Genomic DNA, 23,123 nt, shown 5'->3' on the forward strand with positions numbered 1-23,123 from the left:
TCTTTGTTTTTTTCCTTTTTTTATTGTTTTTTATTTTTAATAGTCCTTGCTCACCTTCGGTGGGGGCTCGGGCCTAAATATAGCCGCAAGCGGCGATGACGCCTCGCCGTTCGCGACCCGCCGTGACCCGCCGAGGTTCCCCTGTATCCACCCGTGACCGTCCATTACAGCCCAGACGGTGACCTCCCCTGGTGCCGAAGTCAAACTGTATGTAGCCATGATTTCAGGGGATCCTTTTTACCCCAGAAACTTAACAGCCATTTTGTGTCCCATTAGAAAGAATTGTCATTGAAAATATATGGTGGATTTCTGTCATCGCCAAGGCAACACTATTGAAAATAGGGTATGGGTCTGATTGGCTTTTCTTATCAGTATATGTTAAAGGATTTTTGTGCAATAGTATAGTCAAGTGTGACAAATTAAAAAATTTTTTTCTCAATACAAATTGTCCATATGCGAGGAAGAAAGCAGAGCCAACTACCTGGCTGCGGTACTGGAAAACCATAACAGTTATCAAAATAATTTGGTTCTCTTGATGCTCCACACCTCTAAGTGAGGTCATTAAGCCAAAAGCAATAGGATGAGTTTGGTAAAGTAAGTCGTGTGAAAAAACGGTACATTTTGTAAAATTCCCATTGGAAATGAATGGAGGCTTTCGGTCATCGCCACGGCAACACCTTTGAAAATAGACCATAGGTCTCTAAAGGAATTTTTGTGTCAAACTATATTCAAATGTGACAAAGTAAATTTTTGGTCTGCATTCAAATTGGACATAAACGAGCGAAAGAGCGGACGCCAACTCTCTGGCTGCGGTACCGGAAAACCGTAAAAGTTAGCAAAATAATTTGGATAACTTTTGATGTGCCACATCTCTAGGTGATGTTGACAAAGAATGAGCTCATTTGGCCAAAAGCCCTAGGACAAGTTCGTTAAAGTACGACGTGTGCAAAAACGGTACGTTTCGGAAAATCCCCATTGGAAATGAATGGCGGCTTTCGGTCGTCGCCGTGGCAACACCGTTGAAAATAGGGCATGGGTCTGGTTGGCTTTTCTGATCGGGATGGCCTAATGGAATTTTGTGCCAAATATGGTACGTTTTGGAAAAACTAAATTTTGACGCTCCATACAAATATTTAATTCAATCTGTAGGGGGCGCTATTGCACCAATCCTGATTTTGTTCAATCACATGGGTTCAGGCCCATGGGGACTACAATTCATCAATTGATCCCATTCAAATCCGACGATGCGTGTGGAAGTTATAACAATTTGAAAGTTTGAGGGCGGGGCAAAATCGTAGGTCACATGGTCGGCGGCGTCATGCGAAAACCGTGAAAGTTAGCAAAATAATTTGGATAACTTTTGACCACCCTCATCTTTGGATGATTTTGACCAAACCACAGCTCAATCGGTGAAAAGCCCTAGGACGAGTTCGTTAAAGTACGAAGTGTGCAAAAATGGCGAGATCGCAATTTTCAAATTTCAATCCAATATGGCGGACTTCCTGTTTACCGTGCAGCATCGCCGTCATATGGTTTTTTGCTTGCCCCGACACGAAGAACATGTGTACCGGATTTGGTGGCTGTGCGATGAAAAAAGTGTGGGTCGGGCCCCCATTGGCGTAATGTATTTTCACTTTTGTAGGGGGCCGCTGTAGAGCCATTGTTTTGAGGTTGTTTATAAAAGTATTAAAAACAAAATTTTTTTCACGATCCTGAATTTTGGGCAAATTTCGTGAGTTTTCGAATATGTTGAGGGGGTCAAATTAGAGGTTTTTACGCAGAATAAAAAGAAGAATAAATATAGCCGCAAGCGGCGATGAACGGCCCTCGCCGTTCGCGACCCGCCGTGACCCGCCGAGGTTCCCCTGTATCCACCCGTGACCGTCCATTACAGCCCAGACGGTGACCATCCCCTGGTGCCGAAGTCAAACTGTGTAGCCAGTGATTTCAGTGGGATCCATTTTTACCCCCTGAAAACTTGACAGCCATTTTGTGTCCCATTAGAAAGAATTGTCATTGAAAATATATGGTGGATTTCTGTCATCGCCAAGGCAACACTATTGAAAATAGGGTATGGGTCTGATTGGCTTTTCTTATCAGTATATGTTAAAGGATTTTTGTGCAATAGTATAGTCAAGTGTGACAAATTAAAAAATTTTTTTCTCAATACAAATTGTCCATATGCGAGGAAGAAAGCAGAGCCAACTACCTGGCTGCGGTACTGGAAAACCATAACAGTTATCAAAATAATTTGGTTCTCTTGATGCTCCACACCTCTAAGTGAGGTCATTAAGCCAAAAGCAATAGGATGAGTTTGGTAAAGTAAGTCGTGTGAAAAAACGGTACATTTTGTAAAATTCCCATTGGAAATGAATGGAGGCTTTCGGTCATCGCCACGGCAACACCTTTGAAAATAGACCATAGGTCTGATTGGCTTTTTTGATCGGTATCCCCTAAAGGAATTTTTGTGTCAAACTATATTCAAATGTGACAAAGTAAATTTTTGGTCTGCATTCAAATTGGACATAAACGAGCGAAAGAGCAGGACGCCAACTCTCTGGCTGCGGTACCGGAAAACCGTAAAAGTTAGCAAAATAATTTGGATAACTTTTGATGTGCCACATCTCTAGGTGATGTTGACAAAGAATGAGCTCATTTGGCCAAAAGCCCTAGGACAAGTTCGTTAAAGTACGACGTGTGCAAAAACGGTACGTTTCGGAAAATCCCCATTGGAAATGAATGGCGGCTTTCGGTCGTCGCCGTGGCAACACCGTTGAAAATAGGGCATGGGTCTGGTTGGCTTTTCTGATCGGGATGGCCTAATGGAATTTTGTGCCAAATTTGGTACGTTTTGGAAAAACTAAATTTTTGATGCTCCATACAAATATTTGATTCAATCTGTAGGGGGCGCTATTGCACCAATCGTGATTTTGTTCAATCACATGGGTTCAGGCCCATGGGGACTACAATTCATCAATTGATCCCATTCAAATCCGACGATGCGTGTGGAAGTTATAACAATTTGAAAGTTTGAGGGCGGGGCAAAAATCGTAGGTCACATGGTCGGCGGCGTCATGCGAAAACCGTGAAAGTTAGCAAAATAATTTGGATAACTTTTGACCCCCCTCATCTTTGGATGATTTTGACCAAACCACAGCTCAATCGGTGAAAAGCCCTAGGACGAGTTCGTTAAAGTACGAAGTGTGCAAAAATGGCGAGATCGCAATTTTCAAATTTCAATCCAATATGGCGGACTTCCTGTTTACCGTGCAGCATCGCCGTCATATGGTTTTTTGCTTGCCCCGACACGAAGAACATGTGTACCGGATTTGGTGGCTGTGCGATGAAAAAAGTGTGGGTCGGGCCCCCATTGGCGTAATGTATTTTCACTTTTGTAGGGGGCGCTGTAGAGCCATTGTTTTGAGGTTGTTTATAAAAGTATTAAAAAACAAAATTTTTTCACGATCCTGAATTTTGGGCAAATTTTCGTGAGTTTTCGAATATGTTGAGGGGGTCAAATTAGAGGTTTTTACGCAGAATAAAAAGAAGAATAATAATAATCCTAACAATAACAATATAGCCGTTTTTCCAGCCCCCCCAATATATATATTTTCGGAAAGGTCTTGCGCATCCCTACGTCATGGTGGGGTCCGGGTCACTGTTTAGTGGTCCGTTAGTGACTCTGACCCGGATAGTGGGTTTCTGCATATTGAGCAGTTATAATAGTCCCTTGCCTTCACCTTCGGTGGGGGCTCGGGCCTAATAATAATCCTAACAATAACAATATAGCCGTTTTTCCAGCCCCCCCAATATATATATTTTCGGAAAGGTCTTGCGCATCCCTACGTCATGGTGGGGTCCGGGTCACTGTTTAGTGGTCCGTTAGTGACTCTGACCCGGATAGTGGGTTTCTGCATATTGAGCAGTTATAATAGTCCCTTGCCTTCACCTTCGGTGGGGGCTCGGGCCTAATAATAATCCTAACAATAACAATATAGCCGTTTTTTCCAGCCCCCCAATATATATATTTTCGGAAAGGTCTTGCGCATCCCTACGTCATGGTGGGGTCCGGGTCACTGTTTAGTGGTCCGTTAGTGACTCTGACCCGGATAGTGGGTTTCTGCATATTGAGCAGTTATAATAGTCCCTTGCCTTCACCTTCGGTGGGGGCTCGGGCCTAATAAATATAGCCGCAAGCGGCGATGAACGGCCCTCGCCGTTCGCGACCTGCCGTGACCCGCCGCGTGCCCCTGTATCCACCCGTTACCGCCCATTACAGCCCAGCCCGTGACCAGCCCCTTGTGCCGAAGTCAAACTGCATAGCCAGTGATTTCAGTGCGATCCACATTTTCAGCCTGAAAACATGACAGCCATTTTGTGTCCCATTAGACAGAATTCTCATTGAAAATATGTGGTGGGTTTCAGTCATCGCCAAGGCAACACTTTTGAAAATAGGGCATGGGTCTGATGGACTTTTCTGATGGGAATATGCTAAAGGATTTTTGTGCAGCAATATATTCAAGTGTGACAAACTAACTTTTGTTATTCTGAATATAAATTGCCCATACGCGAGGGAGAAAGCAGAGCCAACTCCCTGGCTGCGGTACTGGAAAACCATAACAGTTATCAAAATAATTTGGTTCTCTTGATGCTCCACATCTCTAAGTGAGGTCATTAAGCCAAAAGCACTAGGATGAGTTTGGTAAAGTAAGTCGTGTGCTAAAACGGTACATTTTGTAAAATTCTCATTGGAAATGAATGGAGGCTTTCGGTCATCGCCACGGCAACACCTTTGAAAATAGACCATAGGTCTGATTGGCTTTTTTGATTGGTATCCCCTAAAGGAATTTTTTTGCAAAATTATATTCAAGTGTGACAAACAAAATTTTTTGGTCTGCATTCAAATTGGACATAAACGAGCGAAAGAGCGGACGCCAACTCTCTGGCTGCGGTACCGGAAAACCGTAAAAGTTATCAAAATAATTTGGATAACTTTTGATGTTCCACATCTCTAGGTGATGTTGACAAAGAATGAGCTCATTTGGCCAAAAGCCCTAGGACAAGTTCGTTAAAGTACGACGTGTGCAAAAACGGTACGTTTCGTAAAATTCCCATTGGAAATGAATGGAGGCTTTCGGTCGTCGCCGTGGCAACACCGTTGAAAATAGGGCATGGGTCTGGTTGGCTTTTCTGATCGGGATGGCCTAATGGAATTTTGTGCCAAATTTGGTACATTTTGGAAAAACTAAGTTTTTGACGCTCCATACAAATATGGCGTTTTTTCAGCACCCCCAATATATATATTTTCGGAAAGGTCTCGCGCATCCCCACGTCATGGTGGGGTCTAGGTCACTGTTTAGTGGTACGTTAGTGACTCTGACCCGGTTAGTGGGTTTCTGCATATAGAGCGGTTATAATAGTCCCTTGCCTTCACCTTCGGTGGGGGCTCGGGCCTAATAAATAATCCTAATAAAAACAATATAGCGTTTTTTTCAGCACCCCCAATATATATATTTTCGGAAAGGTCTCGCGCATCCCCACGTCATGGTGGGGTCCGGGCCACTGTTTAGTGGTCCGTTAGTGACTCTGACCCGGTTAGTGGGTTCCTGCATATTGAACGGTTATAATAGTCCCTTGCCTTCACCTTCGGTGGGGGCTCGGGCCTAATAATAAATAATCCTAACAGAAACAATATAGCGTTTTTCCAGCACCCCCAATATATATATTTTCGGAAAGGTCTTGCGCATCCCTACGTCATAGTGGGGTCCGGGTCACTGTTTAGTGGTCCGTTAGTGACTCTGACCCGGTTAGTGGGTTTCTGCATATTGAGCAGTTATAATAGTCCCTTGCCTTCACCTTCGGTGGGGGCTCGGGCCTAATAATAAATAATCCTAACGATAACAATATAGCGTTTTTTCAGCACCCTCAATATATATATTTTCGGAAAGGTCTCGCGCATCCCCACGTCATGGTGGGGTCCGGGTCACTGTTTAGTGGTCTGTTAGTGACTCTGACCCGGTTAGTGGGTTTCTGCATATTGAGCGGTTATAATAGTCCCTTGCCTTCACCTTCGGTGGGGGCTCGGGCCTAATAATAAATAATCCTAACGATAACAATATAGCGTTTTTTCAGCACCCTCAATATATATATTTTCGGAAAGGTCTCGCGCATCCCCACGTCATGGTGGGGTCCGGGTCACTGTTTAGTGGTCTGTTAGTGACTCTGACCCGGTTAGTGGGTTTCTGCATATTGAGCGGTTATAATAGTCCCTTGCCTTCACCTTCGGTGGGGGCTCAGGCCTAATAATCCTAACAGAAACAATATAGCGTTTTTCCAGCACCCCCAATATATATATTTTCGGAAAGGTCTTGCGCATCCCTACGTCATAGTGGGGTCCGGGTCACTGTTTAGTGGTCCGTTAGTGACTCTGACCCGGTTAGTGGGTTTCTGCATATTGAGCAGTTATAATAGTCCCTTGCCTTCACCTTCGGTGGGGGCTCGGGCCTAATAAATAATCCTAACAAAAACAATATAGCCGTTTTTCCAGCACCCCCAATATATATATTTTCGGAAAGGTCTCGCGCATCCCCACGTCATGGTGGGGTCCGGGTCACTGTTTAGTGGTCCGTTAGTGACTCTGACCCGGATAGTGGGTTCCTGCATATTGAGCAGTTATAATAGTCCCTTGCCTTCACCTTCGGTGGGGGCTCGGGCCTAATAATAATAATAAATAATCCTAACAAAAACAATATAGCCGTTTTTCCAGCACCCCCAATATATATATTTTCGGAAAGGTCTCGCGCATCCCCACGTCATGGTGGGGTCCGGGTCACTGTTTAGTGGTCCGTTAGTGACTCTGACCCGGATAGTGGGTTCCTGCATATTGAGCAGTTATAATAGTCCCTTGCCTTCACCTTCGGTGGGGGCTCGGGCCTAATAATAATAATCCTAACGATAACAATATAGCCGTTTTTCCGGCCCCCCCAACATATATATTTTCTGAAAGGTCTTGCGCATTCCTACGTCATGGTGGGGTCCGGGTCACTGTTTAGTGGTCCGTTAGTGACTCTGACCCGGTTAGTGGGTTTCTGCATATAGAGCGGTTATAATAGTCCCTTGCCTTCACCTTCGGTGGGGGCTCGGGACTAATAATAATAAGAATAATCCTAACGATTTCCAGGCCCACGGCCACCTGCCAATCATAATCTCTACAGTTTCGGAAAGGTCTAACGCCCAGTAACGTCATGGTGGGGTGTGGGTAGACACTAGATGATGCCTGAAGCCGCCCCCTTGCGAAGTCGTCCCTTGCACGTTGAGCAATAACAATAGTCCCTGCGCTGGGACCTTTGGTCCTTGCTCGGGCCTAATAATCCTAACAATTTCCAGGCCCATGGCCGCGCGACAGCGACATACTATACATTTTCGGAAAGGTCTAACGCCCAGTAACGTCATGGTGGGGTGTGGGGAGACGGTAGATGAAGCCAGAAACCGCCCCCCCGCTTATTCGTCCCTTGCCCATTGAGCAATTATAATAGTCCCTGCGCTGGGACCTCGGTCCTTGCTCGGGCCTAAAAAAAAAAAAAAAAAAAAAAGAATCCTAACAATTTCCAGGGCCACGGCCGCGCGACACCGGCACACTATACATTTTCTGAAAGGTCTAACGCCCAGTAACGTCATGGTGGGGTGTGGGGAGATGGTAGAGGAAGCCAGAAACCGCCCCCCCCCCGCTCATTCATTTTTGCCCATTCAGCAATTATAATAGTCCCTGCGCTTGGACCCCTGGTCCTTGCTCGGGCCTAATAATAACAAAAAATAATAATCCTAACGATTTCCAGGCCCACGCCCGCGCGACACCGGCATATTATGCATTTTCGGAAAGGTCTAACGCCCAGTAACGTCATGGTGGGGTGCGGGGAGACGGTAGATGAAGCCAGAAACCGCCCCCCCCGCTTATTCGTCCCTTGCCCATTGAGCGATTATAATAGTCCCTGCGCTGGGACCTCGGTCCTTGCTCGGGCCTAATAAAAGTACAGAAAAATATAATGAAAACAATGGGAAACATATGGGAAACAATGGGAAACACAAGTGGCTAATGCTACTTACAAAATAACACTGTGGTCCTATGAGAGGTGCAGACGTTTGTGTGCTTGGTGGCGTCATGGCAGTTTCGCGCAGCTATGACAGCCCGCCCATGTTGAGGTGGTAATCAATTGTAATGGAAAATGGCCAAAACCGAGTCAATTCGAGTAGAGCCAAGTAGTGCTAAAACTGTGTATTGGAAAAAGGATATTATTCCTATTTAAGGTCACAGGGATCAGCTGGAGCCTATCCCCTGTCATGATCCGCAACTTGACTTCCGGTCTCAGGCTTTTCTTTTGAAGGGATCATGGGATCTGGTTTGCCTCACCACACTCACCTTGACAGATCATGCAATTGGTTTCACCTGTGCTTCTCTCAGTTCACAGATATAACCTTGCCTTCAACCATAGACAAGCCGCCAGGTTGTCTGCGGAACACCGATGCCACCAACCTCGACTTACCTGTTCACGATCTGCCTCAAAGTTATCTCCCCCCTGGAGTTTCCTGGATTTTCCAGCGTACGGAATCGTCACCTTCGCTGGCTAAGCTAAGTAGCCTCTTCTACTTTTATTTTGTGCTCTTGTGAAAGTTTTTTTGGAAGTTGTTTCAATCCTCTTGTTTTGCCCAAGAGGATTGGAGTTGTCTTAAGTGGACCTGGTTTTCTGTTAAAAGTTTTTTTCCGGCAGAAGTTACGTTGTGTTTTGAACAATTATTTCACAAAGAAGGGATTACTGATGTCATGATCGACTTTCGACTTTCTGTTTTGGATTGACTGTACATGTTTCTGCTCAAAGTTTTCTATAGGGACGTTCCGACCCAAAGGACTCGAAGTGCATTGTGGAACTAAGATGTTGTTTCTTTTTTTTTGTGGAACCTCCAGAGCCAACCGAGTTTCCCATTGAAGAAAGACCTATGTTTTTCCGCCTGGAGCACCGGATTAGCTCAGCGTTCCAGGAAATAGACATTGACAAGACTAACCTCTCATCTCTCCTCTGAGCTGTCCATTCAGATTCCCGGATCCCCTGACCAGGGAGACCTGCACCCGCCAGATACTGCTCTGCGGAAACCACCCGGACTCCGCCCCCACCTCATCAGTCACGACTACACCGGCGTGACCGGGTCCAGCCTTGACAGCAACCTTCTCTGCAATAAACTGCTACCAGCTCCTTTTCCAATGACTGGTCACTCACGCCTTGCATCCAATCTGTTATATTGTTGGAATAAAGTCAGACCTTGTCACCTGAGTACCTGAGTGGGCGAATTATTGGTGCTCATTTTGGTCCATATTCCCCCCCAAACGTGACAATCCCAGCTCTCTTCAGGCAAAAGGCAGAGGTTCACCCTGGACAGGTAACCAGTCCATCACAGGGCCACATATAGACAAACAACCACACTCACTCCAATGGGCAATTTCGAATTACCAATCGCCCTGACACACATTTTTAGACTGTGGGAGGAAGCCAGAGAAAACCCACAAAAGCACAGGAAAAACATGCAAACTCCACACAGAAAGGCCCCTGCCAGGTTTCGAGCCAGGAACCTTTTCACTGTGAGGCAACAGTGCTAAACACCAAATCAACATGCTGTACTCCACCATCATCTAAACACCAAATGAGACAATATGTTCAGAAACTTGGAACGTGTGTATTATGACAGACCACTGAAGCTGCTCTAAAGGCTCAACACCTTACAAAGACACTGTTTTCTTTGTCATTTTTTTGCATGTAAATATGTACTCTACTTTGGTCTCCTACTTTCTGGTATGTCAACTGCTTCAGATACTTCCACTTCAACTGACATTTTCAAGGTTGAGGTCTTTGCCTTTGAACAATAAAAATATCTTTCCTCCATCAGGTTAAATACTCAAACTAATACTTGCACTAATGTCTATCAGGGCTTCCAATTAGATCTAAGACCTCAGGCAGCCTGGCCTCGGACTAAAATGTTAGTTCCTATCAGCACTTTCATTGCAACTGTTAATTTAACTACTTTCAGTATTTCTAAGTCCACTGACACTTCAGCACCAACTTGGACTGTTTCAGTATTTAAACTATTTTTATAAATGTAAGTTTAAACAGTAAGCACACATACTTCGTATTCACAAAATGTTGCCTTTTCTACTTGTGAAGTCATTCAAGTTGTCTCCATTCTTGAGGATACAAAATAGTTTACAATAGCCCAGTCTCATCATCCCATCAGGAGCAATGAAAAATATTAGAAGATAACAACAATTTCATGTTGTTCTTCTCATTACCAGGAGACTCAGGCTAATGGCTTTACTCTGCTTATAAATATGGCAAAGAGAGGGTATGAGCCATGAAATTCATCTCCCAAGGTAATACACTTTTGATCTGTGTCTGAAATAACTGAAGGCTTAAATTATATTATCCCTTTTTTCACATTTCTTGAGCAAATATACCAAGAATGCATGGTTAGTGTGCAGGCCCTGACCATTTAGGACAAAAGAGAGTTTATTAATACTAGAGATTACCATTTTTTAATAACAATATGCTTCAACATCTCAGATGTGAGTTGGCCACACAAGGGGTAAGTTTGGGCTGCAGATAGATAGATAGATAGATAGATAGATAGATAGATAGATAGATAGATAGATAGATAGATAGATAGATAGATAGATAGATAGATAGATAGATAGATACTTTATTAATCCCCCATGGGGGAAATTCAGATTGTCCAGCTGCTCTTATACTTACTTTACACAGAAATGTTACTATATACAGTATTAACAGTTAATGTTAAAAAGTCTAATGGCTGTGGGGACAAAGAATCTCCTCAACTTCTCAGTTCTGCAGCGCAATGAGAGCTTCCTACTGCAGCTGCTACTCCATTTAGTCAGGATGTCATATTTATTATTGTCCATTATAGCAAGCAGCGTCCTCCATATCTACTGCTCCACCACAGTTCTTAGAGGGGTCCAGCCCCATGCCTAGCACAGAACTGGCCTTTTTCACCAGTTTGTCCAATCATTTACAGTTCCTGTCTGTAATGCCACTCCCCCAAAAGACAGTAGCATAGAACAGTGCACTTGCCATGACAGTGTGGTAGAACATGCACAGCATGTCACTGCAGACATTGTAGGAACCGAGCCACCTCAAGAAGATTAGGCGACTCCCATTTTTCATCCAATACTACCCCCAAGTACTTGAAGGTCTGCACAATCTCTATTTCCTGTCCATCAATGCAGACTGACATGGTGCTTTTGATCTCCTAAAATCAACCACCAACTCTTTAGTCTTGGTGGTGTTCACTCCCATACATAGACACTTGTCTCTCAGGTGGAGCTTCGTGTTTGTGGTGCTTAGAGACAAGACATTAAGATGCAGATTATAGACATAGATATGTGTTGTGTCATGCCTCCAAGGTTTACAGGAAGCAGATATTAATCCGCACTGCCTTTAATGCACTGCAAAAATCTATGTGCAATCAGGCACATGATTTGATAACTGATCACCAAATTGACCTACTTTATCTTACTGAAACCTGGTTACAGCAGGATGAATATGTCAGTCTGAATGAATCAACCCCCCTCAGTCATAAAAATTATCATGTTCCTCGAAGCACAGGTCGAGGTGAAGGAGCAGCTACAATCTTCCACTCAAACTTATTATTAAACTTTCATCCTCAGAACATTTATAACTCATTTGAGAACCTCACTCTTAGTCTTTCGCATCCAAACTGTAAAACACAAAAACCAGTTCTACTTGTCATTGCGTACTGTCCACCTGTCCCTTACTCAGAGTTTTTAACTGAATTCCCAGACTTTCTGTCTGATTTAGTGCTTAGATCAGATAAAGTTATTATAGTGGGAGATTTTAACATTCATGTAGATGTTGAAAATAACAGCCTCAGCATTGCATTTAATTCTATATTAGATTCAATTGGTTTTATTCAAAACGTTAATAAACCCACCCACTGTTTTAATCACACCCTTGATCTTGTTCTGACCTATGGCATCGAAATTGAACATCTAATAGTTTTTCCCCCAAATCCTGTTTTGTCAGATCATTCTTTAATAACTTTTGAATTTAAAATGATGGATCATGCAGCGTTTGGAAGAAAATTCCACTACAGCAGATGTTTATCCGACAACGCTGTTAATAAATTTAAGAAAATGATTCCATCTTTATTTACATCTGTGCCAAGTATAAACATAGCGGAGGGCAGCTGCTTCAATCCCACTCTCTACCAAATTGGTCATGTTGTTGACAGCGCTGTAACCTCACTGCGTGAAATGCTTGATTCTGTAGCCCCTCTGAAAAAGAAGTTAGTGAATAAGAGAAGACTAGCCCCATGGTATAATTTACATATTCGTACCTTAAAGCAGGCATCACGAAGGCTGGAAAGGAAGTGGCGTTCCACAAACTTAGAGGAAATTTTTCTAGCCTGAAAAAACAGTCTACTAACATATAAAAAAGCTCTCCGTAAAGCCAGAACTGCATACTGTTCATCACTAATAGAGGAAAACTATTTGAAGATTTCCAATCAGGATTTAGAGCACATCATAGTACAGAAACAGCACTGTTGAAAGTTACCAACGATCTTCTCTTAGCCTCAGATAATGGACTTGTTTCGATACTTGTCCTCCTAGACCTTAGTGCAGCATTCGACACCATTGACCACAACATCTTATTACAGAGACTGGAGCATGTGATTGGTATCAGAGGAACAGCGTTAAAGTGGTTCCAATCCTATTTATCGGACAGATTCCAGTTTGTTCATGTCCATGATGAACCTTCCACACGAACAAAACTTAGTTATGGAGTTCCACAAGGTTCTGTGCTAGGACCGATTCTGTTCACCCTGTACATGCTTCCTTTAGGATATATCATTAAGAAGCACTCTATTAATTACCACTGCTATGCGGATGACACTCAGTTATATCTATCTATTAAACCTGTTAACACAAACCAGTTAACCAGACTTCAAGCCTGTCTAACTGACATAAAGGCCTGGATGACCAGTAACTTTTTACTTTTAAACTCGGAGAAAACAGAAGTCATTATATTTGGGCCTAAAAATCTCAGAAATAACTTTTCTAAAATTATAGCTACTCTAGATGGCATAGCCCTGGCCTCCAGCACTACTGTAAAAAACCTTGGAGTTATTTTTGACCAGGACATGTCCTTTAACTCACACATAAAACAAATCTCTAGAACTGCATTCTTTCACCTGCGCAACATTTCCAAAATTACGAACATCCTGTCTCAAAATGATGCAGAAAAACTAGTCCATGCATTTGTTTCCTCAAGGCTAGATTACTGTAACTCATTACTATCTGGATGTCCTAATATCTTAATAAAAAGCCTCCAATTAATCCAGAATGCCGCAGCCAGAGTCCTGACAGGAACTAGCAAGAGAGATCATATTTCTCCTATATTGGCTTCTCTTCATTGGCTCCCTGTAAAATATAGAATAGAATTTAAAATCCTTCTTCTCACATACAAATCCCTTCATAATCAAGCTCCTTCATACCTTAAAGACCTCATAGTACCATATTATCCCAATAGACCACTTCGCTCTCAGAGTGCAGGCCTACTTGTGGTTCCCAGAGTTCTCAAAAGCAGAATGGGAGGCAGAGCCTTTAGCTATCAAGCTCCTCTCCTGTGGAACCAGCTCTCAGCCTGGGTTCAGGAGGCAGACACTCTCTGTACTTTTAAGGCTAGACTTAAAACCTTCCTCTTTGACAAAGCATATAGTTAGGGCTGGCTTCAGGCAACCCTGAACCATCCCTTAGTTAGTTATGCTGCTATAGGCCTAGACTGCCTGAGGACCATCGGTGCACTGAGCTCCCCTACCCTAACCCCCCCCCCCCCCCCACTCTTCTCTCCCACCTCATGTATATTCCACCATTGAATGTTACTAACCTTGTGCTCTCTCTCTCCCCTAGTTTGTGCTCTCTCCCTCCCTCTCTCTCTCTCTCTCTGTACCTTCTGCAGGTGTCCCTGGTCCTGGAGCTGTTTATCGCTGATGTGCAGTTACTGGCCCCACCAACTTGCAGTGTCTATTTGTTGTTTATTGTTGCTGTTCTTTTCTCTCTGCTCTATCCACTCACCCCAACTGGTCGAGGCAGATGGCCGCCCAAACTGAGCCCGGTTCTGCTGGAGGTTTTTTTCTTCCGTTAAAGGGAGTTTTTTCCTCTCCACTGTCACCAAGTGCTTGCTCATAAGGGAATTGTTGGGTTTTTAGTTTTAGTTTTTGTAAAGTGCCTTGAGATGATTTGTATTGTGATTTGGCGCTATACAAATAAAATTGAATTGAATTGAAAATAAGAACAATCCCAGGTTTCTTTTCAGCACTGTAGCCAGGCTGACAAAAAGTCACAGCTCTGTTGAGCCCAGTGTTCCCTTAGCTCTCAGCAGTGATGAATTTATGAGTTTCTTTACAAATAAAATCACAACTATTAGAGCTATTAGAGATAAAATTCAGCAGATGCTTCCTATACCTGCAATAAATGAATCTTCTACTACAGTAGCTCTTGAATCATCTGTAGGACCTCAGTTATGTTTAGACTGCTTCTCTCCCATAGATCTCTCTGAATTTACATTAGTAGTTGCTTCATCGAAATCATCAACGTGTCTCTTAGACCACATCCCGACTAGACTGCTTAAAGGCACCCTGCCATTAATCAACTCATCTTTATTGGACTTGGTAAATTTATCACTAGTATCAGGCTACGTACCACAGGCCTTTAAGACTGCAGTAATCAAACCTTTACTCAAAAAGCCTAGTCTTGATCCAGGAGTCTTGGCTAATTATAGACCAATATCCAACCTGCCATTTATTTCTAAAATCCTAGAAAAAGCTGTTGCTAAGCAGCTATCAGACCACTTACACAGGAATGAACTATTTGATGATTTTCAATCAGGATTTAGAGCACATCATAGTACAGAAACAGCACTGTTGAAAGTTACCAACGATCTTCTCTTAGCCTCAGATAATGGACTTGTTTCAATACTTGTCCTCCTAGACCTTAGTGCTGCATTCGACACCATTGACCACAACATCTTATTACAGAGACTGGAGCATGTGATTGGTATCAGAGGAACAGTGTTAAAGTGGTTCCAATCCTATTTATCGGACAGATTCCAGTTTGTTCATGTCCATGATGAACCTTCCACACGAACAAAACTTAGTTATGGAGTTCCTTAAGGCTCCGTGCTAGGACCGATTCTGTTCACCCTGTACATGCTTCCTTTAGGATATGTCATTAGGAAGCACTCCATTAATTACCACTGCTATGCAGATGACACTCAGTTATATCTATCTATTAAACCTGTTAACACAAACCAGTTAACCAGACTTCAAGCGTGTCTAACTGACATAAAGGCCTGGATGACCAGTAACTTTTTACTTTTAAACTCGGAGAAAACAGAAGTCATTATATTTGGGCAAAAAAATCTCAGAAATACCTATTCTCAAATTATAGCTACTCTAGATGGCATAACCCTGGCCTCTAGCACTACTGTAAAAAACCTTGGAGTTATTTTTGACCTGGACATGTCTTTTAACTCACACATAAAACAAATCTCTAGAACCGCATTCTTTCACCTGCGCAACATTGCCAAAATTAGGAACATCCTGTCTCAAAATGATGCAGAAAAACTAGTCCATGCATTTGTTACCTCAAGGCTAGATTACTGTAACTCATTACTATCTGGATGTCCCAATATCTCCATAAAAATCCTCCAATTAATCCAGAATGCCGCAGCCAGAGTCCTGACAGGAACTAGCAAGAGAGATCATATTTCTCCTATATTGGCTTCTCTTCATTGGCTCCCTGTAAAATACAGAATAGAATTTAAAATCCTTCTTCTCACATACAAATCCCTTCATAATCAAGCTCCTTCATACCTTAAAGACCTCATAGTACCATATTATCAGAGCCTTTAGTTATCAAGCTCCTCTCCTATGGAACCAGCTCCCAGCTCCTCTCCTATGGAACCAGCTCCCAGCCTGGGTTCAGGAGGCAGACACTCTCTATACTTTTAAGGCTAGACTTAAAACCTTCCTCTTTGACAAAGCATATAGTTAGGGCTGGCTTCAGGCAACCCTGAACCATCCCTTAGTTAGTTATGCTGCTATAGGCCTAGACTGCCTGAGGACCATCGGTGCACTGAGCTCCCCTACCCTAACCCCCCCCCCCCCCCACTCTTCTCTCCCACCTCATGTATATTCCACCATTGAATGTTACTAACCTTGTGCTCTCTCTCTCCCCTAGTTTGTGCTCTCTCCCTCCCTCTCTCTCTCTCTCTCTGTACCTTCTGCAGGTGTCCCTGGTCCTGGAGCTGTTTATCGCTGATGTGCAGTTACTGGCCCCACCAACTTGCAGTGTCTATTTGTTGTTTATTGTTGCTGTTCTTTTCTCTCTGCTCTATCCACTCACCCCAACTGGTCGAGGCAGATGGCCGCCCAAACTGAGCCCGGTTCTGCTGGAGGTTTTTTTCTTCCGTTAAAGGGAGTTTTTTCCTCTCCACTGTCACCAAGTGCTTGCTCATAAGGGAATTGTTGGGTTTTTAGTTTTAGTTTTTGTAAAGTGCCTTGAGATGATTTGTATTGTGATTTGGCGCTATACAAATAAAATTGAATTGAATTGAAAATAAGAACAATCCCAGGTTTCTTTTCAGCACTGTAGCCAGGCTGACAAAAAGTCACAGCTCTGTTGAGCCCAGTGTTCCCTTAGCTCTCAGCAGTGATGAATTTATGAGTTTCTTTACAAATAAAATCACAACTATTAGAGCTATTAGAGATAAAATTCAGCAGATGCTTCCTATACCTGCAATAAATGAATCTTCTACTACAGTAGCTCTTGAATCATCTGTAGGACCTCAGTTATGTTTAGACTGCTTCTCTCCCATAGATCTCTCTGAATTTACATTAGTAGTTGCTTCATCGAAATCATCAACGTGTCTCTTAGACCACATCCCGACTAGACTGCTTAAAGGCACCCTGCCATTAATCAACTCATCTTTATTGGACTTGGTAAATTTATCACTAGTATCAGGCTACGTACCACAGGCCTTTAAGACTGCAGTAATCAAACCTTTACTCAAAAAGCCTAGTCTTGATCCAGGAGTCTTGGCTAATTATAGACCAATATCCAACCTGCCATTTATTTCTAAAATCCTAGAAAAAGCTGTTGCTAAGCAGCTATCAGACCACTTACACAGGAATGAACTATTTGATGATTTTCAATCAGGATTTAGAGCACATCATAGTACAGAAACAGCACTGTTGAAAGTTACCAACGATCTTCTCTTAGCCTCAGATAATGGACTTGTTTCAATACTTGTCCTCCTAGACCTTAGTGCTGCATTCGACACCATTGACCACAACATCTTATTACAGAGACTGGAGCATGTGATTGGTATCAGAGGAACAGTGTTAAAGTGGTTCCAATCCTATTTATCGGACAGATTCCAGTTTGTTCATGTCCATGATGAACCTTCCACACGAACAAAACTTAGTTATGGAGTTCCTTAAGGCTCCGTGCTAGGACCGATTCTGTTCACCCTGTACATGCTTCCTTTAGGATATGTCATTAGGAAGCACTCCATTAATTACCACTGCTATGCAGATGACACTCAGTTATATCTATCTATTAAACCTGTTAACACAAACCAGTTAACCAGACTTCAAGCGTGTCTAACTGACATAAAGGCCTGGATGACCAGTAACTTTTTACTTTTAAACTCGGAGAAAACAGAAGTCATTATATTTGGGCAAAAAAATCTCAGAAATACCTATTCTCAAATTATAGCTACTCTAGATGGCATAACCCTGGCCTCTAGCACTACTGTAAAAAACCTTGGAGTTATTTTTGACCTGGACATGTCTTTTAACTCACACATAAAACAAATCTCTAGAACTGCATTTTTTCACCTGCGCAACATTTCCAAAATTAGGAACATCCTGTCTCAAAATGATGCAGAAAAACTAGTCCATGCATTTGTTACCTCAAGGCTAGATTACTGTAACTCATTACTATCTGGATGTCCCAATATCTCCATAAAAATCCTCCAATTAATCCAGAATGCCGCAGCCAGAGTCCTGACAGGAACTAGCAAGAGAGATCATATTTCTCCTATATTGGCTTCTCTTCATTGGCTCCCTGTAAAATACAGAATAGAATTTAAAATCCTTCTTCTCACATACAAATCCCTTCATAATCAAGCTCCTTCATACCTTAAAGACCTCATAGTACCATATTATCAGAGCCTTTAGTTATCAAGCTCCTCTCCTATGGAACCAGCTCCCAGCTCCTCTCCTATGGAACCAGCTCCCAGCCTGGGTTCAGGAGGCAGACACTCTCTATACTTTTAAGGCTAGACTTAAAACCTTCCTCTTTGACAAAGCATATAGTTAGGGCTGGCTTCAGGCAACCCTGAACCATCCCTTAGTTATGCTGCTATAGGCCTAGACTGCCTGAGGACCATCGGTGCACTGAGCTCCCCTACCCTAACCCCCCATATTCCATATTCCACCATTGAATGTTACTAACCTTGTGCTCTCTCTCTCCCCTAGTTTGTGCTCTCTCCCTCTCTCTCTGTTCTCTCTGTACCTTCTGCAGGTGTCCCTGGTCCTGGAGCTGTATATCGCTGATGTGCAGTTACTGGTCCCACCAACCTGCAGTGTCTATTTGTTGTTTATTGTTGCTGTTCTTTTCTCTCTGCTCTATCCACTCACCCCAACCGGTCGAGGCAGATGGCCGCCCAAACTGAGCCTGGTTCTGCTGGAGGTTTTTTCTTCCGTTAAAGGGAGTTTTTCCTCTCCACTGTCGCCAAGTGCTTGCCCATAAGGGAATTGTTGGGTTTTTAGTTTTAGTTTTTGTAAAGTGCCTTGAGATGATTTGTATTGTGATTTGGCGCTATACAAATAAAATAAAAAAAAAATTGATGTAGAAGCAGAAGCAGATCATTTTCTCAGTTACCTACGTTTTGAGGTCTGCTCTGTAGAGCTGTAAGCCCAGTAGCTGTAGACTCCTGTCTGGGATGGAGTCACTAAGCCAGTGAAACACAGAGCATTTGAACAAGAAATGTCAGCGTTAGTCCAGTCAACAAGAAGCAGTTCATCCACTTTGTTGGCAAGTGAACAGAGGTTTGCAAGATTGATAGACATGAGAGATGTTTGGGTCCATTGCTGTTCTAGTTTAATAAGCACTCCAGTGCATTTTCCATGATGTCTTCTCCTCCAGCTGGCAGAGAAAGCTGCTGCTCCTCCAGCTAAGATTGAGGGGAGAAAGAGCATTTGGAGGTTTTTGCCTGATGTTTAGGAGTTCTTCTCTGGTGAATGTGACCCAAAATGGGTTACAGAAAGCCAGGAAAACATATAAAAACAAAGCACAAGAGAGCACTAGACCGGGGCAGCCATCTTTATTGGCACCATTAAATGCTAAACAAACAAGAGGAAACAGCACATTGGTTGTGGATCTGGTCTTAGTAAGACATGTTTATCGGTATAGCAATTCTAATAGGTTCTATATAAGACATAAAAGCATAATAGTATTAATAGTAGGACCTAAGAACCTAAGAGTTTGTTATAAAGGTAAAAGTGATTGTGTTCTGTACAATGATGGTGGTACAAACAATGTTTCACAAATCAATAGTAACTAAGAATTACATAGTTTCAAAACATATTTTCTTTAAATTATGACAACTGTAGATTCTGACCCTGGAACATGTGAAAAATGAAAATGTGAAATGTTGAACTTTTATTTTACTGACACATGCAGCTCATTGATAAGGTCTGGCATAGTGTATTTAGGTAAGATAAGAAGAACCTTTATTTGTCCCACAGTGGGAAAATGTACATTGTCATAGCAGCAAGTAAGGCACAAGATAAAAAGAACAGGCAGAATAGAAAAAAAAAATCTTATATTTATGTATTTTGTATTTACCACCATCATATATGGTCATGAGCTCTGGGTCATGAGCAAAAGGCCAAGATCTCGGATACAAGCGGCTGAAATTAGCTTCCTTCACCGGGTGGCCGGGTACAGCTCCAACCTTAGAGATAGTGTGAGAAGCTCAGTCACTTTTGGGATGGATCACTCTCTCACTGACAGAACTACCCATTGCTGCCAGTCATTCTCCAGCAGGGATGTTAGCTTGGCCTTTCTTGTAAAAGGTATCTGTGTTACTTGACCAGTCTAGCTTATTAAGGTTAACACCCAGGTACCCACTCAACATCCATTACCTGGATGTTCACTGGTGTTCATGAGGAGTGTCTGCGTCTGCGGAAGTCCAGCACCAGCTCCGTGGTCTTCCCTCCATTGATCTGGAGATGGTTTCGCAGGCACCAGTCTACAAAGTTCTGGATCAGTCCTTTGTACTCCCCGGAGTCCTTGTCTGAAATGATCATCAGTGAACTTTTGCAGGAAACAGTTCAGTGAGCTGTATATGAAGTCCTCAGTATACCCCTGGTGAAGCGAAATGGTGCCAATACTGTTCCCTGTGCTGCAGGCTACTATATCAGACACACAGTCTCATGCCCTTACGTACTGTGACTAGTTGGTGAGGTAATCTAGAATCTAGTCTAATAGATGGAAGTCCACCCCCATGTGCTCCCGCATGACCCTCAGAAGCCTCAGCTGTTGGGAGTTGAAGGCACTGGTGAAATCAAAGAACATGATTCTCAGTGCTCCCAGGCTTCTCCAGGTAGGAAATAGTAGTGTAATGTCAGTAGTGTTGAAGCAGTCCCTCAAAGCCTCTTCAATCTCCTTAGACCAGTTCTTTACTGTGCGAGTGACAGCTGGTTCCCTGTGTACAAAGGGTTTGTACAAAGGGTCTGTACACAGACAGGAGATAAACCAGCTTGTGTTCTGATCTGTCTCTGTCTGGCATGACGTAGGGCATCAGCACGACATCCCCGTCTCTTTCTCCTCAGCTCCCAGGGGACATCCAGCCTCTCCTCAGGCAGAACCGCTGTTTTACACAGTGCTAACAGCTGATCCCTACTGTAAAAAAATAGGAATCTGCACATCTCTGCACAAAAACAAAAGCCTCAGAAGGAGAAAAGGAAAAACACAGAAAAACTAAATTAAACTAAAAAGCTCAGTGGGGAGCCAGGACTGTTGTGACTATAGGCAAATAAACTCAAACTACACTTCAGATGTGTGTCTGTCTCTCATACAGAAAACTAAGTGAAGTGAAGGAGACCCATAAGATTACCAACAAGTTAATACCCCTGCTGGTCACAGCTTTAGAGATTTGTCAGATGTGTGTTCTCATTATGTTTGACATTCTGTATAAATTATGATATATATATATATATACATATACGTACAAGGAAACAAAGCAGACTTAATCCAAAACAGGCTTAATCCAATTAATCACGTGTGAAGATGAGGAGATGACCAAGTGTGTTATGATTAACCAGCTAACCTGAGGGCTACACGTTTTGTCTACTGTCCCTCAAGTTAGAAGTAGCTTATTTGCACAAAAGATAGACATATTTCAATGTTGTGGTTGTGATAATACATTAAATTGTAAGGCAAGTTAAATGAAACTCTCTGTAAGGTTTTTGTAGAGATTTGAGAAGATACATCTTCAAAAAACGACAAACAAGGTTTGTATGATACAAGTTGTTAGGTTGAAAGTAAGAAATGCACACCACCGAATTAGTTCAAATTGTCTATAATTTCACTGTAGGTAAAGGGTTGTTAAGTTGCGAAATAATCAATGTTAATGTAGTTTTATTCTGTCTGTCATTCAAAAGATTTTCGGTGTGTCTGTCTGAAAGCTTGAAAGGCGATAAAAACGAGAATGCCAGCTATCTGAAACAAGTTAACGTTACTGGTTTTCGTAGGCAAATCGAGCTGAACTCTGAGGGGCGCAGGGTTATTGTGCTGTAATCGCATATTATGCCTGTTGCGTATTACTCACACTCTTTTAACTTTCCCAACAATTTAAAACGTTGTTGTAATAACAGTTTAAATTTGCAGTATTAAACCTACCCAGCTTTCGAAGGAAAAAATCCTCAAGACAGCTCCCATAACTGTCCTGTTTCAGTCCAGGAGCGTGCAGCCCGTGAATTCGTGTTCTTCTTCTCGTTATTTCTCCTCCTTCTTTCCTGGGTGGATTTCAAACACAAAACTGGGAATAAAATGTTTGAGTCGCGAAACAACCAGAATCCTGAACACTGGTTTAGCGATCTGGTTGGGTTACAAAGACCAATTAGGGTTTTATTTTTCCGCTCAGTGAGCCTATAAACTCGTCATGCTGGATTACGTCATTACGACGCTGACCTGAGTGTTAGAGTTACCAGAGTGTAATTAAGAAATTCTTTTAAAGCTTGTATTTCCATAAAATATGTGCACCAGTGGAGGGAAAACCTACTACAGGTAGATTATAAATAAAAGGTACATAATAGCAACCACAATAATCATAATAATAATTATTATTACGCACCATAATAATAATTATGATGATGATAATTGTGTATTTGTTATTAATTTATTTGTGTATTTATTGTCATTATAATTAATCATAGTAATAATAATAACTTGTTTATTTTTATTATTCTAAAAGGTTACAATATGAAGAAGAAAAAAATTACAATCTAGTTAAAACCCACATTATTCCGCATGTTAATGTGCATACAGATCAGATTTTACAGCACTGTAAAACTAACGTACAAACATTATTGTAGCCGAATACAACTAAAAGTACACGTACAAACATAGCCTATTGCACAACTGCAAGGGAAAAAGAATATCTGCTAAGCCAGACCAGCAGCATTTGATGAGTCCAAACACCTCATGCTGTTGAACTGACCTAAATAGACTTCCCTTTACACAGACGTCGATGTTGTGTTGAAGTCTGGCATTTCTCCTCACTACCTGAACCTCATATTATCCTAACTGTAGTCACCATGGTAGGTTATTGCTCAGTGTGATTCAAGACACCTGTTCTGCACCTGTTTGAACTTTGGTTCTGACATATCCTTTTTAACGATTTTTTAATCTAGACATGGTTGTAATCATTTAATTCCAGACCGAATTACTAAATAGCAAGTTAAATGATTCA

General features: G+C 42.4%; 1 protein-coding gene across 2 annotated transcripts in view; it reads right to left on the reverse strand.

Moving 5' to 3' along the window:
• serinc3 (serine incorporator 3) overlaps positions 1-22,319 on the reverse strand; it is a 99,269-nt gene extending 76,950 nt beyond the window's left edge. For both annotated transcript variants that reach the window (XM_026307518.1, XM_026307517.1), the window contains exon 1: positions 22,052-22,319. Coding sequence is in view for 1 of the 2 variants with exons in the window: in XM_026307517.1 (XP_026163302.1) it covers positions 22,052-22,090 (39 nt within the window). In the remaining variant the exon portion in view is untranslated. The remainder of the gene's footprint in view (positions 1-22,051) is intronic.
• Positions 22,320-23,123: the final 804 nt, after the last annotated feature.

Source organism: Mastacembelus armatus, chromosome 5 (assembly GCF_900324485.2).
Source record: "Mastacembelus armatus chromosome 5, fMasArm1.2, whole genome shotgun sequence".
In the NCBI taxonomy this organism is placed as follows: Eukaryota; Metazoa; Chordata; class Actinopteri; order Synbranchiformes; family Mastacembelidae; genus Mastacembelus; species Mastacembelus armatus.